Raw genomic sequence first — 19,672 nt, forward strand, 5'->3', positions numbered from 1 at the left:
TTAACTATTAATATAAACCTTAAATCGATTTTATAATGTATTTAGGCATTAATCGATTCCACTTCTCCGGTGTTGCAGCAGCATGTTCGGACTGCCAGTATGCTATAGTTTTGCTTTCTGATTTGATTCGTTGTTCTTTAACTATTAATATAAACCCTAAATCGATTTGATTATGTATTTAGGCATTAATCGATTCCACTTCTCCAGTGTTGCAACAGCATGTTCAGACCGCCGGTATGTTATAGTTGTTGCTTTCTCATTTGATTCGGTCTTCGTTAATTATTAATATAAACACTAAATTGATTTCATTATGTATTTAGGCATTAATCAATTCCACTTCTCCGGTGTTGCAGCAGCATGTTCGGAGCGCCGGTATGTTATAGTTGCATTCTCATTTGATTTGGTGTACGTTAATTATTTATAGAAACACTAAATCGACTTCATTATGTACTTAGGCATTAATTGATTAATAAGCGTCATCTTCGGTGTTCGTTAGTTATTTATATAATTAAGTTAGATCAAGTTATATTACTCTGTCATCAACTCGATTACATTCGCTGAACTGATTTCATTATATATTTAGACATTAATCGATTCCACTTCTCCGGTGTTGCAGCAGCATGTTCGGACCGCCGGTATGCTATAGTTTTTGCTTTCTGATTTGATTTGTTGTTCTTTAACTATTAATATAAACCCTAAATCGATTTGATTATGTATTTAGGCATTAATCGATTCCACTTCTCCGGTGTTGCAGCAGCATGTTCAGACCGCCGGTATGTTATAGTTGTTGCTTTCTCATTTGATTCGGTCTTCGTTAACTATTAATATAAACCCTAAATCGATTTGATTATGTATTTAGGCATTCATCGATTCCACTTCTCCGGTGTTGCAGCAGCATGTTCGGACCGCTGGTATGTTATAGTTGCTTTCTCATTTGATTTGTTGTTCGTTAATTATTTATATAAACACTAAATCGACTTCATTATGTACTTAGGCATTAATTGATTAATACGCGAGATCTTCGGTGTTCGTTAGTTATTTATATAATTAAGTTAGATCAAGTTATATTACTCTGTCATCAAACTCGATTACATTCGCTGTTCGTTAAATTTATTTTATATAAACACTAAACTGATTTCATTATGTATTTAGGCATTAATCGATTCCACTTCTCCGGTGTTGCAGCAGCATGTTCGGACCGCCGGTATGTTATAGTTGCTTTCTCATTTGATTTGGTGTTTGTTAATTATTTATACAAACACTAAATCGACTTCATTATGTACTTAGGCATTAATTGATTAATAAGCGTCATCTTCGGTGTTTGTTAGTTATTTATATAATTAAGTTAGATCAAGTTATATTACTCTGTCATCAACTCGATTACATTCGCTGTTCGTTAAATTTATTTTATATAAACACTAAACTGATTTCATTATGTATTTAGGCATTAATCGATTCCACTTCTCCGGTGTTGCAGCAGCATGTTCGGACCGCCGGTATGTTATAGTTGCTTTCTCATTTGATTTGGTGTTCGTTAATTATTTATACAAACACTAAATCGATTTCATTATGTACTTAGGCATTAATTGATTCATAAGCATCATTTTCGGTGTTCGTTAGTTACTTATATAATTAAGTTAGATCAAGTTATTTTATATATTACTCTGTTGCAGCACCCGCCACCGCCATTGCACCAGCCACCGCCACCGCCGGTATGCTATAGTTTTTGCTTTCTGATTTGATTTGTTTTTCTTTAACTATTAATATAAACCCTAAATCGATTTGATTATGTATTTAGGCATTAATCGATTCCACTTCTCCGGTGTTGCAGCAGCACGTTTGGACCGCCGGTATGTTATAGTTGCTTTCTCATTTGATTTGGTGTTCGTTAATTATTTATATAAACACTAAATCGACTTCATTATGTACTAAGGCATTAATTGAATAATAAGCGTCATCTTCGGTGTTCGTTAGTTATTTATATAATTAAGTTAGATCAAGTTATATTACTCTGTCGTCAACTCGATTACATTCGCGGTTCATTAAATTTATTTTATACAAACACTAAACTGATTTCATTATGTATTTAGGCATTAATCTATTCCACTTCTCCGGTGTTGCAGCAGCATGTTCGGACCGCCGGTATGTTATAGTTGCTTTCTCATTTGATTTGGTGTTCGTTAATTATTTATACAAACACTAAATCGATTTCATTATGTACTTAGGCATTAATTGATTAATAAGCGTCATCTTCCGTGTTCGTTAGTTATATATATAATTAAGTTAGATCAAGTTATTTTATATATTACTCTGTTGCAGCACCCGCCACCACCACTGCACCAGCCACCGCCACCGCCGGTATGCTATAGTTTTTGCTTTCTGATTTGATTTGTTGTTCTTTAACTATTAATATAAACCCTAAATCGATTTGATTATGTATTTAGGCATTAATCAATTCCACTTCTCCGGTGTTGCAGCAGCATGTTCGGACCGCCGGTATGTTATAGTTGCTTTCTCATTTGATTTGGTGTTCGTTAATTATTTATATAAACACTAAATCGACTTCATTATGTACTAAGGAATTAATTGATTAATAAGTGTCATCTTCGGTGTTCGTTAGTTATTTATATAATTAAGTTAGATCAAGTTATATTACTCTGTCGTCAACTCGATTACATTCGCGGTTCGTTAAATTTATTTTATACAAACACTAAACTGATTTCATTATGTATTTAGGCATTAATCGATTCCACTTCTCCAGTGTTGCAGCAGCATGTTCGGACCACCGGTATGTTATAGTTGCTTTCTCATTTGATTTGGTGTTCGTTAATTATTTATACAAACACTAAATCGATTTCATTATGTACTTAGGCATTAATTGATTAATAAGCGTCATCTTCGGTGTTCGTTAGCTATTTATTAATTAAGTTAGATCAAGTTATTTTATATATTACTCTGTTGCAGCACCCGCCACCGCCACCGCACCAGCTACCGCCACCGCCAGTATGCTATAGTTTTTGCTTTCTGATTTGATTCGTTGTTCTTTAACTATTAATATAAACCCTAAATCGATTTAATTATGTATTTAGGCATTAATCGATTCCACTTCTCCGGTGTTGCAGCAGCATGTTCGGACCGCCGGTATGTTATAGTTGTTGCTTTCTCATTTGATTCGGTCTTCGTTAATTATTTATATAAACACTAAATTGATTTCATTATGTATTTAGGCATTAATCGATTCCACTTCTCCGGTGTTGCAGCAGCATGTTCGGACCACCGGTATGTTATAGTTGCTTTCTCATTTGATTTGGTGTTCGTTAATTATTTATATAAACACTAAATCGACTTCATTATCTACTTAGGCATTAATTGATTAATAAGCGTCATCTTCGGTGTTCGTTAGTTATTTATATAATTAAGTTAGATCAAGTTATATTACTTTGTCATCAACTTGAATACATTCGTTGTTCGTTAAATTTATTTTATATATACAATTTGTTAACTTGATTGATTTATGCTCAATCAAATTACTATGTTAAGTCTGGACTTTTAAAAAGAGAATCTTTTTTTGTAACATGAGATACAAAAAATTTATAAAAAAAAATAGATATTCAAATAAATTATAATACACATTTTTTTTCGTAAAGACATTAAATTTATATTAATCATGACGAAAACTGAATACTTATGCAGCTTAAAATTCTGACTAATATACGCTCATTCAATAATTCTTTAATTAGGTAAATTTATATTAAATATATAATTTTTTAGGTTGACTGATTTATGCTCAATCCATTATCTATGTTAACTTTTGACTTATATAAATATATATTTACCTCAATTTATAATTGCTTTAATTAAGGTCAAAATTTACTAACGTAAATCATGGGCACTGATTAATTTATAACTTTTAAATTTAATGTATTTTTGTTAACATAAAAGGAATAACTAAATAAAATCAAGTGACAGAATAATTTTGATACCTTACGTAAGCCTATATGAAAACGTTTAACTAACTAATTTCCACTTTAAATAACATATATATGTAAACTGTTTGGCATATATATGAAAATATTCTGTTTGACTATGCTTTGTATTTAACACATTTCTAATACTTTTAATTACGGAAAATAATAACTAACGAAAATCAAGGCCCCAGATTGGTTATTAACTTTTATATTTCTTCTATTTTTGTTAACATAAAAATAATATGTTTGCCATATATATCAAATTATTCTGTTTGCATTTGCTATATATTCTTTAATAACAATCCACCCTCATCACCATCGAAGTCGATCTAACTGCCATGGTAATTCAATTGTTCTCTCCCTTTAATTTATATAGTTTGTTATATCTTATTACTTACGAAATACAACACCTTTTTTAACAATGTCTCTAATACACAGAAACATGGAGCCAAAAAATTTGATCAAACTTAGGGAACTTGATGCTACCAAGACAAACTATACAATCAAAGTTCGAGTTGTTAGACTATGGAGAAAACCAAACAACAAGAACCCTAACGAAATTTGGTCGATTGAAATGATTATAATGGATGAGGAGGTAAATATTTACCAATTTTTTTTTTCTTTTTATAATATTCAGCACTCTCAACTACATAAATTTTCAGGGAACAAAGATGCAGGCAAGCGTGTTCAAAACTTACTTTCCTAAGTTTGAAGAACATCTCCGAGAGAATGAGTGCTACTTCATTTTTAGGCCCACACTGGCCGACAATGACGCAAAAATCAAGCATGTGGACAATGGCCAGAAAATTTCTTTCCGTTGGCAAACAGACCTAAAAAAATGCACCATCTTCAAAGGCTCCAAGTATGGTTTTTAATTCACCAATTTTGGTTCCATTTTAAAGGCCCTCTACCTCAGTACACTAGACTCGGTTAGATACCGTATTATTTTATTTATTATTTACTCTTAATTGTTTAACACACATTAAAACTCTTAACGCTCTAACTTTATTTCACACTAGATATTATTGGATATGTTTACAAATGCTATGAGGTGGAGAAGAAACCGGTAAGAGGTGGCAAAGAAGCAATCAAGATGGAGATCAAATTAGAAGATCTGGAGTAAGCAACTCAAATTTTACTTTTTTTTTATTCATTTGCACTTAACTATATTTATGTTATCCATATCAACAATCTTACAGAGGTAGACACATCATATTAACCTTGTGGGAGGAATATTGTCAGCAAATGTTGAACTACATGCAAAATAAGCAACAGGCTCATGTTTTCCTAATTCTTCAATTCGGAAATCTGCATATATACGGACGTAAGTAAAAAATCATGTCATTATTTCATTGTACTTTAAATAACTAACGAATTTATGTTGTTACAGATAACAGGACTGTTTCTAATGTTTATGATGCGACGCGGTTGTTTATAAATTCACCAATTGATGAAATCCTAGAATTTAAGAAAAGGTACATTGTTATTATATATGTTTAAAATAATTACCATTTATATTTACCTTTACTTTCTAAAGGTAATACTATTATTGTAATGCTATAATTTAAAAATTTAATCTGTACAGCCCATTCTTCCATACCAAATTTGTGATCGTACAATTGTAATAGTATTATTTAAAAATTGATTCTGTTTTGATAAAAGCTATTATCAAAACACGATAACACATGAAAATAGACCATCCACAAGTCTTGATTTTTTTTATTAAAAGTTACCTACTCATTATAACAAATAATGTTTCATCACACCAGTTTCCTGTCTAACATTGGTGAAGAAACATCCTCTCATCGGTCCGTTGGTACCTCTATGGTCTCGTCACTGGAAGACGAATTTCTTAATGATATTGATTTCATCAACATTCGTGAAATTAACGAAATCAAAGAGGTATGTCATTGTTTTTTAAATTTTTTGTTTTTAGATTCATTGAAACATCATTATTAAAATTCTCTTATTTCTGGATAGGTTAAATCCCTTATTGTTGTTGGTAAGATCAAAGCTCTATGCATTGAGAAATCATGGAATTATCGTAGTTGTGATTTATGTAAAAATGGAGTTGAAACCACAACCGTCAGAATTGATAAGGGAGAGAATCCAGCCGATTTTGAAGTGGCGAAGCAGTACAAATGTCTCAATGACAATTACACCCAGACTATTGTATCATCTCCTATGATTAGGTTCTCAAATCTTTTAACTTTTTTTTTACAATATTAACCATGCTTTATCTTTTTAATTTATTTTAATCATATTTTTAAGATACAAGATCCCCATACGAGTCCAGGATTGCACAGGGACTGTGACTCTTACAATGTTTGAGCGGGAGGCTAACAAGCTTATAGGACGAATTGCTAAAGACGTGCTGGACGAACAGGAACAAGTAAACTTTTTATCTTTTTTGAATCGTTTTATAATAACATTACTATAATAGTGAAATTCTATAACTTTTTATATTTGAAATTAAAACATTTGATGCTTTTCACAGTCGGCTGAATTTTTAACTCTTCCTGCTGCCTTCAACGTTTTATTAGAAAGAAAGTTCGCCTTTAGGATCGAGATCAAGAACTATAATCTTGATAACAATGCTGAGTATTTTTCCATTACAAAACTGACTGAAGATCTGAACATTATTTCAAAGCTCGAAAAGAATTTCTATAATAATCAGGTAATTTGTTAATTTCTTCATTTATATATAATAAACCGGTCAAAACTGTACATGTAAAGCATGTGAGTTTACATACAAAATGAAGGTTGAAGATTCTGATTCGGTGAACCCAAGTAACTCAGAGTTGCCATTACAGACGGATGTTTCTTTGAAGGTTATCTACTATTTTTACTTATGTTTTCGCTATCTACTTAAATCAAACTAACTATATTGAATTTATAATTCCTTACTTTTTTTATTATATAGGATTCTATTTCATGTACCGCTGACAATGGGACCCCGATTTCCAATAGCAATGAAAGTATGGGCACGGCTGCCAGTGTTGATTTGAAGCGTAATCTTGAAGATGTATACGACGTTGACGAGTCATCCGCTCTGTCATCAACTAAACAACAGAAGATTCACACAAAGGATTTGCGTGATGCAAATTGGAATGAGACGTTGTTGATTCCTAAAACCGAGAAGTAGTAGTCGGTTCCTATTTAATTTAAAAAACTTTCCTTTTTATTGTCTTTTTTTGCATGGTTTGCTGAGACTATGTTTCTTTATATTTTCTGTTTTGATTGTGTTGGGGATTTTTCTTTTTGTTTGACTACATGGAGATTCCTTTTTTTGATAAAATTTTATGATTGGTTATTGCTATGTTTTTATGTGGTACATATGTTTTGCAAAACTTCAAATTAATATTATAGACAAATAATTTTCACTTCCTTAAAGTATAATTACTACAAAAAATATTCCAATTACTATTAATTAATTTTTTCATTAAAATACAATTCTACATTAGTAGGTATATGTATGACTTTAAAGTACCTACATGCAAAATTAAGATACAATACGAAAAACTTTAACAAAATTTATATTTCTACAAAAAACTACCTACATGGATATTACTTTTTCATTGAAGTCATCAAATTTATATTTATGATGACAAAAATTCTATTTTTATGCTCAATCAAATTACTCTGTTAAGTCTGGACTTTTAAAAAGAGAATTTTTTTTATAACATGAGACACGAAAAACTTAAAAAAAATAGACATTCAAAAACAATATAATACAGAATTTTTTTCGTATAGACATTAAATTTAAATTTATGATGACGAAAATTCAATACTCCTGCAGCTAAAGATTCGGACTAATATACGCCCATTCAATAATTCTTTAATTAGGTAAATTTATTTTAAATATATACTTTTTTAGGTTGACTGGTTTATGCTCAATCCATTATCTATGTTAACTTTTGACTTATATAAATATATATTTACCCCAATTTATAATTGTTTTAATTAGGGACAAAATTTACTAACGTAAATCATGGGCATAGATTGATTTTTAACTTTTAAATTTAATCTATTTTTGTTAACATAAAAGAATATGTTTGTCATATCAAATAATTTTGTTACCTAACGTAAGCCTATATGGAAAAGTTTACCTAACTAATTTCAACTTTAAATAGCATATATATGTAAACTGTTTGCCCTTGCTTTATATTCTTTAATAAACAAAGTGTTCCACAAAGCTTTTCTCTACACAGAGTGTTCCACAAAGCTCTTCTCTACCGGGTGTGATATTTTATCATAGTACTACACCAAAGTTCGTCATTCAAGTAACTAATTCATTACTCTTTTATTTTTATTTAGTAAAATGTTATATTTCATAATAAATACTTTATACATTAAATAAGTTACGCATTCATGTTGGTTGTTCTACCGTTGGTATTGCCACCGCAACTGCTCCTCTTGATTCCGGTTGTAATCTTGATTGCTCTTATTTTCTTGGCTTTTACACCAATCAAGGGCACACCATAGACCATTATAACACTACGTTATGCTTCAAAAACAACTATATTCAGTTGTCGTATATTGCATATAATTATTTGTTAGGCATTTAGAGTTGTGATAACTTTTCATCGTTGTAAGTGGTTAATGATGTGAGTCTATTCGGACGAATAATCCTATAAATATATGCAATTTCACATAACAAATTTAATATGTTACAAGACAAATTAGAATTTTATTATATTTTTTTCTAATTGATACATGTTAATAATAATATTCTATTTCTTTTCTTTGATCATATATCTGATATCTAAAAATAAAAGTTATAAAACAAACACGTATTTCTACATATCTCGTGTGCGTAGTGTTTTTGCACAAATAACACTCTAGACCTAAATTAGAAGAGGAAATATTTAAGTCCTCATGTCACTAAAATACCCATATGTTACCTATATAAAAAAGGCCTTTTTATTGATTTTATGCTTCCGTATGATTGCATGCATATGCTATATCAAAACAAAGATTAATTAACAATAATAAGAATTAAATAAATACCTTTTTAGTGGCATTTATTAACCAATACCATCTAAACTGTTAAAAATATAGTACTGATAAATCCTTTTTCGATTTTATAACTTTTAAGGTTTTGTATTCTAATTAAGCTCAATCGTGTAATACAAACGGTGGAATCCCATCACCTCTAAATATAAAGTCTTTGACTGCATACTGTTGACTTTAATTATATTTGCACCTTATAGATATACAAGGACATGGCTAAAAGGAAAACCCCTCAAATTTCATCTTCCTCTAAAGCGTCACACACCGGCGATTCTTCAAATGGTAAGATTTCCATTTTGTATTATATAACCCTTGCAACAACTTTTTATCTTTTTTTTTCTTTTCTTTTGTAGGGGACATGCAAAGAACTACTTTATCTGACATTTCTAATGGTAAATAAATTTATTTGTTACTTATGTTAAACTTAACTCATCATCTAATAATATGTTTATTTTATTTTTTTTATTTTTTACAGCTTATGTAAACAACGTTCGTTATGCAAATGCTTCAGAGGCGGTAAAATTCAGGAAAGTAGATCTACATATCAATAAATCCAATATTGTTCAAGTAAATAATTCCTTGCTCCCACTGCTATAAGTTTCAATCCGTCTAAACTGGGAATGTGTTTAGTTTTTAGCATCGATTTTTTTCAAGTCATTTATACACGTTTTACCTTTAAAAGAATATACAATCTGTCCTTAACTACAATAGATTTAAAACACAAATACAAGTTTAATTTTTAATATATATATATATATAAATATATATATATAACATAATTATTATAGTTTCGTATTAGATATAAAACTTTTGTACTTTGTAATATCTACAAACTATTTTCCCTGTCTTTACGTCATTAGCATGAATTTCAAGTTTTCAACTGTAAATGCTCAATGAAATTGTATATGTAATTTTAAAACACGAAGTCATATCACAAAAAAATTTTAATTTATCAGTATTATAAAATCAATAGATAACATTAAATAGTTGTTTTTTACTTTGTAAATCTATTTCTTATACTTCTATTTGCACTCTATTATACAAGGAAATGTCTAAAAGCAACACCCCTGAAAGTGCATCATCCTCTAAAGCGCCTGTCAATGGTCATGCTTCAAATTGTAAGTTTTCAATTTGTATTATATTACGTTCATTTTTGTAATTCAGAAAATTTAAATTTGTCCGTGTAGAACAACATTTCTACAATTATTTTCTTTATGTAGGGGACATGCAAAGAACCGCTATATCTTCAGCCGAGGTTCATAAGTTAAATGCTTCAGAGGCCAGGAAATCAAGAAAGCTACTTCTAGATAGCAGGAGATCTAATATTGCTCCTATCTCCCAAAAGTCTAATAAACCTTTTTCGTCATCAATAAATTCTACATCAATTACACAGGGCAAAGAAAATGTGACACCAAATACAATGATTACAAATCAAATCAGTTTGCAAACTTTTCATGAAAATACAAAGAATCCAACTTCATTAGGTGATATCAATAGTGGTAAAATACCCGTTTACTGGTTATTTTTCATAATTTAAACATAAACGATAATATCAATTATTATCAACTTGCTCATGTTTCCATATTTTAAATCTTAATTTTTTCCCCAGGGGCATCTACTTCCAAAAACAACAGGTCTACCTCATTATGTGATACTCGTCGAGTTTATATTTCTTCACCTATCATGGCATCCAGCAATTGTGCATCTACTTCTTTAACAAAGTTATCATCAGGAAAGCGTAAACTAATAAGTAACTCGCGGATTACAAATCCTATACCTATGCTTGACTTGACGTTAGATGAAGAAGTTGATGTCGAAGTTTTGGTTAAAGACCCATTCAAAGGAATCTCAACAGGTACTTATAATACAACAATTCCAATTAATAATGCACATACATTTTTTGACCACCAGTTAATTTAACAGATTACTTGGATCATGGTGATCAGAATCTTATATGTGAATTATGCCATGAAAAATTGTGGAAAAATGAGGGTGGAATAGGAAAAAAAAGAAGGAAAAACAACTTATTTCCTATGTTGTGGTTACGGTAAGGTCGAGCTACCTGAATTTAAAGATGCTCCGCCAGCTTACAAAGATCTATTTAGCAATGTTGGTCCTAAAAGCAAGTTTTTCTTAAAGAACATTAGACGCTACAATTCTATGTCCGCGTTTACATCAATGGGCGGAAAGGTTGATTCCTCCATTAATAGAGGTAACGCTCCATTCGTGTTTAGGATTAGCGGTCAGAATTATCATTCTATTGGAAGTCTTTTGCCAGAGAATGGATCAAAACCAAAGTTTTCGCAACTATACATATATGACACGGAAAATGAAGTCTCAAATAGACAATGCTTATTTAGGTATGTATTAACTCAATTAATTCACTATTTTTACACATTTGACCTTATGTCATTTTTTTAAATAATGAAAACGAATATTCTTATTCCTACCAGTCAATCAAAAAAACAATCTACAAGAGGTTCCAACTTGCTAGATCTTGAGATAATAAAGGATCTACAATGTATGTTAGATTCTCATAATGAGCTGGTGAAATCTTATAGGATGGCAAGAGATCGTTTTCAAGAAAATCCTCATGCTAACCTTAAGTTGCGTCTTATTGGAAGAAGACAACAAGATGGAAGAACATACAACTTGCCGAGTTCTTCTGAAGTTGCTGCGCTGATTGTTGGTGATATTGGTAATATTGAGCCTCGAGACATTATTGTTGAAACTAAAACGGGAAGTCTAAAGCATATAAGTGAATTGCATCCTTCATACGTTCCTCTTCAATATCCACTTTTCTATATTTACGGTGATGATTGTTACAAGGTTGACATCCCTCATAGAGATTTTAGAAGCTTAAAAAAAAGTAAACGGCCAAACTGCACCATGAGAGAATTTTTTGCATACAGAATTCAAGATAGGCCAAATATTTTCTCATTGCCTCTGAATGGAAGAAGACTTTTTCAACAACAGTTAGTTGATATATACACAATGATTGAAACCGAAATACTCAACTACATACGTAAAAAACAAAAGGTTCTTAGATGTGAGTCATATGAGAATATTCATAACTTAAAAAACACCAAAAACCAAGACATGTCCCGCGTTGGTCAACGTGTGATATTACCTTCATCTTTTACCGGAGGTTCTCGGTACATGATGCAAAACTACCTAGATGCCATGGCTATTTGTAGGTGGTATGGATATCCAGATTTTTTCATAACTATAACATGCAATCCTAAATGGCCTGAAGTTAAAAGATTCCTGAATAGTACCACCATTAATCCTGAAGACAGGCCTGCCATCATGTGTAGATTATTTAAAGTTAAGCTTGATGCAATAATCAAAGACTTAAAAAAGACGAAGTTCTGGGAAAGGTTCAAGCAGGTGATTTACTTTATTATTTACTTAATATAATAGTATTTGTTAAACATAGTCTTCTTTTTAGCAACTTTCAATTTATATCGAACATTAATAATATTCATTTTTTATGTAGTTGTTTATACCGTAGAGTTTCAAAAGCGTGGGTTGCCTCATGCCCATATATGTTTATTCATGCATGCTGATCACAAGCTTCCTACCGTTGATCATATTGACCCGTTTATTTCGGCCGAGATTCCAGACAAGAAGGAAGATCATGAATTATATTCCCTTGTGAGTGAATTCATGATGCATGGTTCTTGTGGTTATGATAACATGAACTGTTCATGCATGATTAATAGAAGGTGTTCTAAAAAGTTCCCTAAAAAGTTTACACCTCACAATTCTATTGATTCAAATGGTTATCCTATATACAGAAGAAGAGATTCTGGATGCACAGTTAAAAAGTCTGCTGTGGACTTAGACAACAGAAGTGTCGTGCCATATAATAAAACGCTTCTGAAAAGATATCAAGCACATATTAACGTTGAGTGGTGTAATCAGGCTGCATCCATAAAGTATTTATTCAAATACATTAACAAAGGTCCTGACAGGGCTACAGTTGCTGTTGTAGACGCTGACAATCAAGATGATCAAGATAAAGCAAGAGATGAAATTAGAGAATATTATGATTGTCGATACCTTTCTGCGTGTGAAGCAGCATGGAGGATATTTGCATTTGAAGTACATTACAACTCGCCTTCAGTAATTAGGCTTCCTTTCCATCTCCCTGGTCAACAACAGGTTACGTACGGGCCCGATGATGATATTGATGATGTCCTTAACAAACCATCAGTTTCTTCATCAATGTTTTCAGCTTGGATGTTGTGTAACCAAATTAATGATCCTTACTTATGTTGAATTTCCTACTAAGTTTGTTTGGAAACTTGAACAACGAAAGTGGGAACGACGAAAGCAGGGTTTTTCAATTGGAAGAATTCATCAAGTTTCCCCGTCTCTCGGTGAGGCGTATTTCTTAAGAATTCTTCTAAACAAAGTCAAAGGACCAAAATCTTTTGATGATATTCGAACGGTAGATGGCCAGACATATCCTACATTTAGAGATGCTTGCTATGCACGTGGACTACTCGATGATGACATGGAATATATCGAAGCAATTAAGGAGGCGAGTGCATCCGGTTCTGGTTATTATCTTCGTGCTTTATTTGGATCAATGCTATTGTCCAGCTCTCTTTCTAGACCTGATTTTGTGTGGGAAAAAACATGGGAATATCTATCAGATGGCATTATTTACACACAACAAAGAATATTGAATATTCCAAGTACTCCAATTCGTTATTCAGTACTAAAATATATGAACCATATTATACTTTCAAATGAAGATTAATTATAAATTTTCAATTTTTACCATCCTTAATAAATTTGGTTTTTCGTTTTTATGTTTTGTTCATATACGTACTTCATATAATATTGTTTATATTTTATTAATACAATTTTGCAGATTTATCACTTCCAGAAACTCAAATTAAGAACTTAACTTTGTGTGAGATTGAGAAGTACCTACTTCGAAATAACTCGAGCCTACGTAGATTTCAAACTATGCCGTATCCTGATCACGATTCTATAGCTTCTTCAAACAATCGTTTAATTGTTGACGAACTCTCTTATGACACAATCACTTTACAAAATGAGTCTCACAGCCTTATAAGTTCATTAACATATGAACAACGAAAAGTGTTTGACGAAATCATGAACGCAGTTGAAGCTAACAAAGGAGGTGTATTTTTTCTTTACCGCTATGGTGGAACAGGAAAGACATTTTTGTGGAAGACATTATCTGTGGCAATACGATCTAAAGGTCAAATTGTATTGAATGTTGCTTCAAGTGGTATTGCATCATTGCTGTTGTCATGAGGTAGAACAGCACACTCCAGATTTCATATTCCTATAAATCTTAACGAGGACTCAACTTGCAGCATAAAACCAGGAAGTGATGATGCGCATTTACTAAAGGAAACAAAATTGATTATGTGGGATGAAGCCCCAATGACACATAAACATGCATTTGAAGCTCTTGATAGAACAATGACGGACGTATTAACTCCTAATACTTCTATCAATTCGGGAATCCCATTTGGAGGTAAAGTTATTGTTTTTTGTGGTGATTTTAGGCAAGTTCTTCCTGTTATTACAAACGGAAGCAGACAACAGATTGTGAATGCATCTTTATGTTCTTCCTATATTTGGGGTAAATGCAAACTTCTTAGGTTAACAAAAAACATGCGGTTAACCATCGGAGCTCAAGCATCTGATATTGAGCAGACAAACCAGTTTGCTAAATGGCTGTTGGATATAGGCGAGGGAAATGTCGGTGGTTCAAATGATGGTGAAGCAACAATAGACATACCTCATGATCTTTTGATCAATGACTCGTATGATCCGATTCAAAGTTTAATTGATTTTGTTTATCCTTCAATTCTACAAAATATCAAAATTATTGAATTCTTTCGTGAAAGAGCAATACTTGCACCTACCAATGAAGATGTCCAAGACATTAATGATCGATTAATCTCACTTTTTCCCAGAGATGAAAAGGAGTACCTTAGCTCAGATAGTATATGTCCAACAGAAGACTTCGTTGATCCGTTGCAAGAAAATTTATACTCGCCCGACGTGTTAAACGGTCTTAAAATTTCCGGATTGCCAAATCATAGATTGGTCTTAAAGGTGGGTGTTCCTGTTATGTTACTCCGAAACATTGACCATCAAATTGGTTTGTGTAATGGTACTAGGTTGCGAGTCATATCTCTTAAAAAACATGTCGTAGTAGTTGAAATAATATCTGGAGGTAATATTGGTACTCGCACATATATTCACAGAGTAAATATGATACCTACAGATAACAAGATTCCTTTCAAGTTTCAGAGAAGACAATTTCCAATTTCAGTATGTTTTGCAATGACGATTAACAAAAGCCAAGGACAGTCACTATCAAAAGTTGGTTTGTATTTAAAGCATCCGGTTTTCAGCCATGGACAGTTGTATGTGGCACTATCAAGAGTGAAGAGTAGAGACGGAGTCAAATTATTAATATTCGACGCAGATGGCAAACTTACAAATAAGACATCTAATGTTGTTTACAAAGAGATATTTCGAGATTTGTAATTTATGTTTCACTTTGTCAAATTTGATTGTAACTTACTTTCTTCCTAGTTTCAACAATTTATCAGTTTTTGTGTCTTTTTTCACTTTACATGAATAAATCTAACATTTATGTTACCATTTATATTGTGTCCAACCATATAATATTTAAGATTAATGTGTTAGTAAATTAAACATATGTTTCTACCTTTAATATTTAATATCACATTGTTTCTTCAAATATTTCAAATGTTTTTAGAATTATAAAATAAAATTTCTTAAACCCGTGTTCTACACGGGCAACTAACCTAGTATACATATATATAATGTTAAGTCTTTGTCACGTGTCAATTTGTTATTAAAGACACGAGGTTCATGAGCAAGTTAAATAAACGAGATGGGTTTCTAGTTAGGACCTTAGCCTATATATGTGGTTGTCCTATTTTTGGAATTTATGGAAATATGTATCTAGTGTAAGAAGGGAAAAAAACAAGTCTTAAAAAAATCCTTTTAAGCATTAGGGCATGTTTGGGTCTGCTTCTTTAAAATGCTTATTGTTTTTTGGAGAGACAAAATGTCTAAAATGTCCCTCCAAAAGCACCTAAAAGCATTAAATTAATACTTTTAAGTGCTTTTGAAAAGACAATTTAAACATTTTGCCTTTCCAAAAAACAATAAGTATTTTAAAGAAGTAATCCCAAACACCCTCTTAATGTCGAGGAAAAGGTTATAACAAAGTGACACAAAACTAAAATATAAGTGCGTAAAAAATTTGTGGCTTAAAGAAAACCACTTAAAAGAATTAAAAAAATAATAAATTTTTTTAACTCAAAATATAAAATAAAAAACAAAGAAAGTAAAAAAAAACAATGGAGAGAAAAAAAGACAAAAGGATGAATGATGAATAAAAAATGACACAATGACGAACAAAATATATAATATAACACAATATCAAAGAAGAATGACATAATGTTAAGTAAAAAATGCATAATAATTGTCGAAAATAAACAAAAAATTCAATTTTTTATATATAAAATTGAGTACCGAGCCAAAATAATTCTCAACCCTGTAAGAAAGTTTTTTTGGTCCGCCATTATATCGTGTACGTGTTTTGTCAAATAGATTAATCCGTCAAATTGTATAAAATTAAAATAACTAAAAAGAGCAATATTTTGTAATCACAAAATATAAAAACAATGAGGTTTTTTTATTTTTATTTTTATTTTATTTTACCAAAATGGTGTATAGGAAAAAAGTATTTATAAAAATAGGGATTTTGAAAACTATTTACTAAAATAGGTTCTTTTTAAGTAAAGCTATTTTTTCTCACTCTAAAGTTATTGGATAAATATTTTCTATTTGAAAAAGATGGATAAAAAGTTAATTAATTTCCTATTTTCTTCGAAATACTTCAAAAATTGGTTTTTGAAAACTATTTTTCAAAATAATTTATTTTATTTTTATTTTACAAAATTGATTTAAAAGAAAAGTTTAACATTATTATTTTTGGGTTTTTTTATCATCTTTGTTGTTTTTATTTATCGATTTATTATTGTTTCTTCAAATTGTTTTTTTATATTAAGAGTGATTTAAGTTTGAATTGGATCAATGAATTCGGTTTATCATTTGTACTAGTACGATACCGATACTTGAAAAACTTACAATATAAAAAATATTTTGTTTAGAAAACAATTATGTTTCAACAAAATATTAAACACAACTGTGAAACCACAAGAAAACAAACTTATGTGCCGACTCAGAAAAAAAACGTTACCAATATGAATGTAGTTCGGTCGGAGCTGGTTTAGTTTGTCGCGGTACCAGCTAGTACCAACACTCATATAACTTACGATACTAGAAAAAAAAACATTAGTTTCAACACAACTTTGTTTTCAACAAAATTTATACTGATTGTCGAGGAAAAAAAAATCAACACAACTACGTTTTTTTAAGTTAACGAATGCAAGTAATTTTAAATGCATATAACATATAGTATAAGTATGAAAAAGAAAATGAAATTTACTATTTGTTTTTAATATATGTTTTATTTACTTGTAAGTTTAATATTTTTTTTTTACATTTCTTTATCATTTCCGTTTACAACATTTTCAAGTTAAAAGAAACAAGGGTAAAGTAATTAAAAAAATAAAACAAATAATAATAGCAATACAAATCTTTTTATTTTTTTGTTACTACAGTTGTATTAGTGATGAAAAAATTAATTTAAATAATAATAAAAATATATTATTTTCAGCTTTTCTTTTCCGGTCTATATTACTTGAATTAAAATTTATTTTTACATTAAATATATATATATATATATATGAGTGAGAAAAGTTATGTTGTTTACAAAAAAACATATTTTGATAAATAGTTTTCAAAATCTCTATTTTGATAAATACTTTTTCCCTACGCCCCATTTGGTATAAACTCTAAAACGGTCCCTTTTTTAACCTCCTTGCCAAAAACTCAACTGCAAATGATAAAGACAACGAATGCAAATAATCAGCCAAATTAATCAGTTGCTTACCTTTGTACCCTTTAGCCACTTATCGCAGCGCTACCAAATAACTTTGGAGCTATTCAAGTCATTTAGGTTATATCATGTCAACTACCGATCTTATATGATTAGTTGTTACTAGGGCTGTAAACAAACCGAATCATACCGGACAAGGCCTTATTCATGTTTGTATGTTAAGATTTTATCTGATAAATAAATGTTTTACTAACACCTAACCTAACGAAATTTCTTGTTCGGGTTCATTCATTAAGGAAATGACCTTGTCAGTGTCAACGTTTTGATCCAGCTACCAAGTTTATGTTGGTGTTTTTTTAACACTCATATTCCTATAGGGGTTTCTCGTACTGAACCAAATCTACGTAATAGGTTTTAGATAACGCCTCATATGGGGTGAAAGGCTTCTAGTATTTCACCCGATCATTAAGGAGGCTTATGCTATTTCACGCGATCATTAGGGAGGCTTCTACTATCACACCAGATCTAATAGGTCAAAGGTCAACTACTTTTGATAATGGACTGGGTAATCCAACGAGGTTGAGCAATCCTGACCAAGACGACTGCTTTCATTAGTTCGGTAACATCAATAGTTCGTGTTGTTCACCTTAGTGGATCTCTACCATGACTATGAGCAAACTGAGGGCAGGAACTAAGAGTGTTAAAACAAGAAACACCGAAAGATGTCATTAAACCTGTTTTAATTCATTGTACTAATATGGTAAACTAAGGGAAACAATGTAACCTGACCAGGAGCTTCTTTCCATTGATCACAAAATGAAAAATAAGAAAACCCTCACTTTATTGAGCTGCTCGGAGATGGTTGATAACTTGATATCATATTCCAACTTTCCAAATAGTTCTATAGCTTTTTAACCTGACCAAGAGCCAAGTTAACTTGGAAACTACCAGCCTACGCGATTGCATTCTGAAGACAACTTAAGGAAATGCTATCCTTTGCGGGAGCCCGACAGCCTTCCATTTGGTTGCCAAAATGGTTACCTTAGACCAACCATAGTTGCTCTCAGCTTGAAACTTTTAACCATCGGGGACCCTTCACTTGGTAGTTTTCCACTGCATAACTAATCATGAAATATTACTATTAAATAAGTGAATTCAATATAAGAAAACACCTTGTTTATTATAATGGATTTGTCTAAATTACTTTAATTTATCCCTTTTATTCTACCTTGTAAACCCATTCTCCACCCATTGTTTTAAAACCGGTAAGTCAACAGCAAGAGTCGAGCAGGGGAAGTCGTAGCCTTGATGCGATATGTAGTTCTTATCTAAACTATACTACACTATGATATGTTCATTGTTTGTTGTGCATGGTTTGTAAAAATAATAATTAATTTAGTAAATTTAAAAAACTTGATAAAACGTGTAACAAGTTACACCTAAATTAACTATTCATAACATCACATATCACTTGTCTTGTATGTGACCATTATTAATTCGAGTTTGATATGGTTAAATAGTTGTAGAAAAACACAGTTATCGAAGTCAAATAAAACAAACAGTTTGACAGAAAGACCGAGCATACAAGGGCTGAGTGAGGTTTAGAGGAATTTTCAGAATTTGAAAATAGAAATATTGTATCGGGAAAGAGAACTCGCACCAGGAATGAAGGCAATTGGAAAAAGAAATC

The 19,672-nt window shown here is 31.1% G+C and overlaps 3 protein-coding genes across 3 annotated transcripts; all 3 read left to right on the forward strand.

Moving 5' to 3' along the window:
• Window positions 1-4,410: 4,410 nt before the first annotated feature.
• LOC143561019 (replication protein A 70 kDa DNA-binding subunit C-like) lies at window positions 4,411-7,113 on the forward strand. The gene is made up of 11 exons (XM_077049179.1): window positions 4,411-4,563; window positions 4,606-4,645; window positions 4,988-5,087; window positions 5,168-5,292; window positions 5,359-5,443; window positions 5,738-5,870; window positions 5,949-6,160; window positions 6,240-6,360; window positions 6,466-6,645; window positions 6,731-6,799; window positions 6,892-7,113. Exons 1-11 carry the CDS (start codon window positions 4,411-4,413, stop codon window positions 7,111-7,113), a joined length of 1,440 nt encoding a protein of 479 aa, XP_076905294.1.
• Window positions 7,114-12,539: 5,426 nt separating this feature from the next.
• On the forward strand, window positions 12,540-14,279 carry LOC143561020 (uncharacterized). The gene is made up of 3 exons (XM_077049180.1): window positions 12,540-13,199; window positions 13,306-13,687; window positions 13,867-14,279. The coding sequence occupies exons 1-3, from the start codon at window positions 12,540-12,542 to the stop codon at window positions 14,277-14,279; spliced, it is 1,455 nt and encodes a 484-aa protein (XP_076905295.1).
• A 171-nt stretch (window positions 14,280-14,450) lies between these two features.
• Window positions 14,451-15,530, forward strand: LOC143561021 (uncharacterized). Its single transcript, XM_077049181.1, has one exon. It carries the CDS (start codon window positions 14,451-14,453, stop codon window positions 15,528-15,530), a length of 1,080 nt encoding a protein of 359 aa, XP_076905296.1.
• Window positions 15,531-19,672: the final 4,142 nt, after the last annotated feature.

The sequence above is a fragment of the Bidens hawaiensis genome, unplaced genomic scaffold (assembly GCF_021521415.1).
Source record: "Bidens hawaiensis isolate Kalapana, Puna unplaced genomic scaffold, B.hawaiensis_p1.1 tig00020524_1, whole genome shotgun sequence".
In the NCBI taxonomy this organism is placed as follows: Eukaryota; Viridiplantae; Streptophyta; class Magnoliopsida; order Asterales; family Asteraceae; genus Bidens; species Bidens hawaiensis.

Bases quoted from the DNA above. Each gene is read 5' to 3' on its own strand.
- LOC143561021 (XM_077049181.1), top strand. From the start codon at position 14,451: ATGACGGACGTATTAACTCCTAATACTTCTATCAATTCGGGAATCCCA.
- LOC143561020 (XM_077049180.1), top strand. From the start codon at position 12,540: ATGCATGCTGATCACAAGCTTCCTACCGTTGATCATATTGACCCGTTT. The intron at 13,200-13,305 runs GTTTCTTCATCA...GAACAACGAAAG, and splicing joins ATGTCCTTAACAAACCATCA to TGGGAACGACGAAAGCAGGG. The intron at 13,688-13,866 runs GTACTCCAATTC...ACAATTTTGCAG, and splicing joins AAGAATATTGAATATTCCAA to ATTTATCACTTCCAGAAACT.
- LOC143561019 (XM_077049179.1), top strand. From the start codon at position 4,411: ATGGAGCCAAAAAATTTGATCAAACTTAGGGAACTTGATGCTACCAAG. The intron at 5,088-5,167 runs GTAAGCAACTCA...ACAATCTTACAG, and splicing joins ATCAAATTAGAAGATCTGGA to AGGTAGACACATCATATTAA. The intron at 6,161-6,239 runs GTTCTCAAATCT...CATATTTTTAAG, and splicing joins GTATCATCTCCTATGATTAG to ATACAAGATCCCCATACGAG.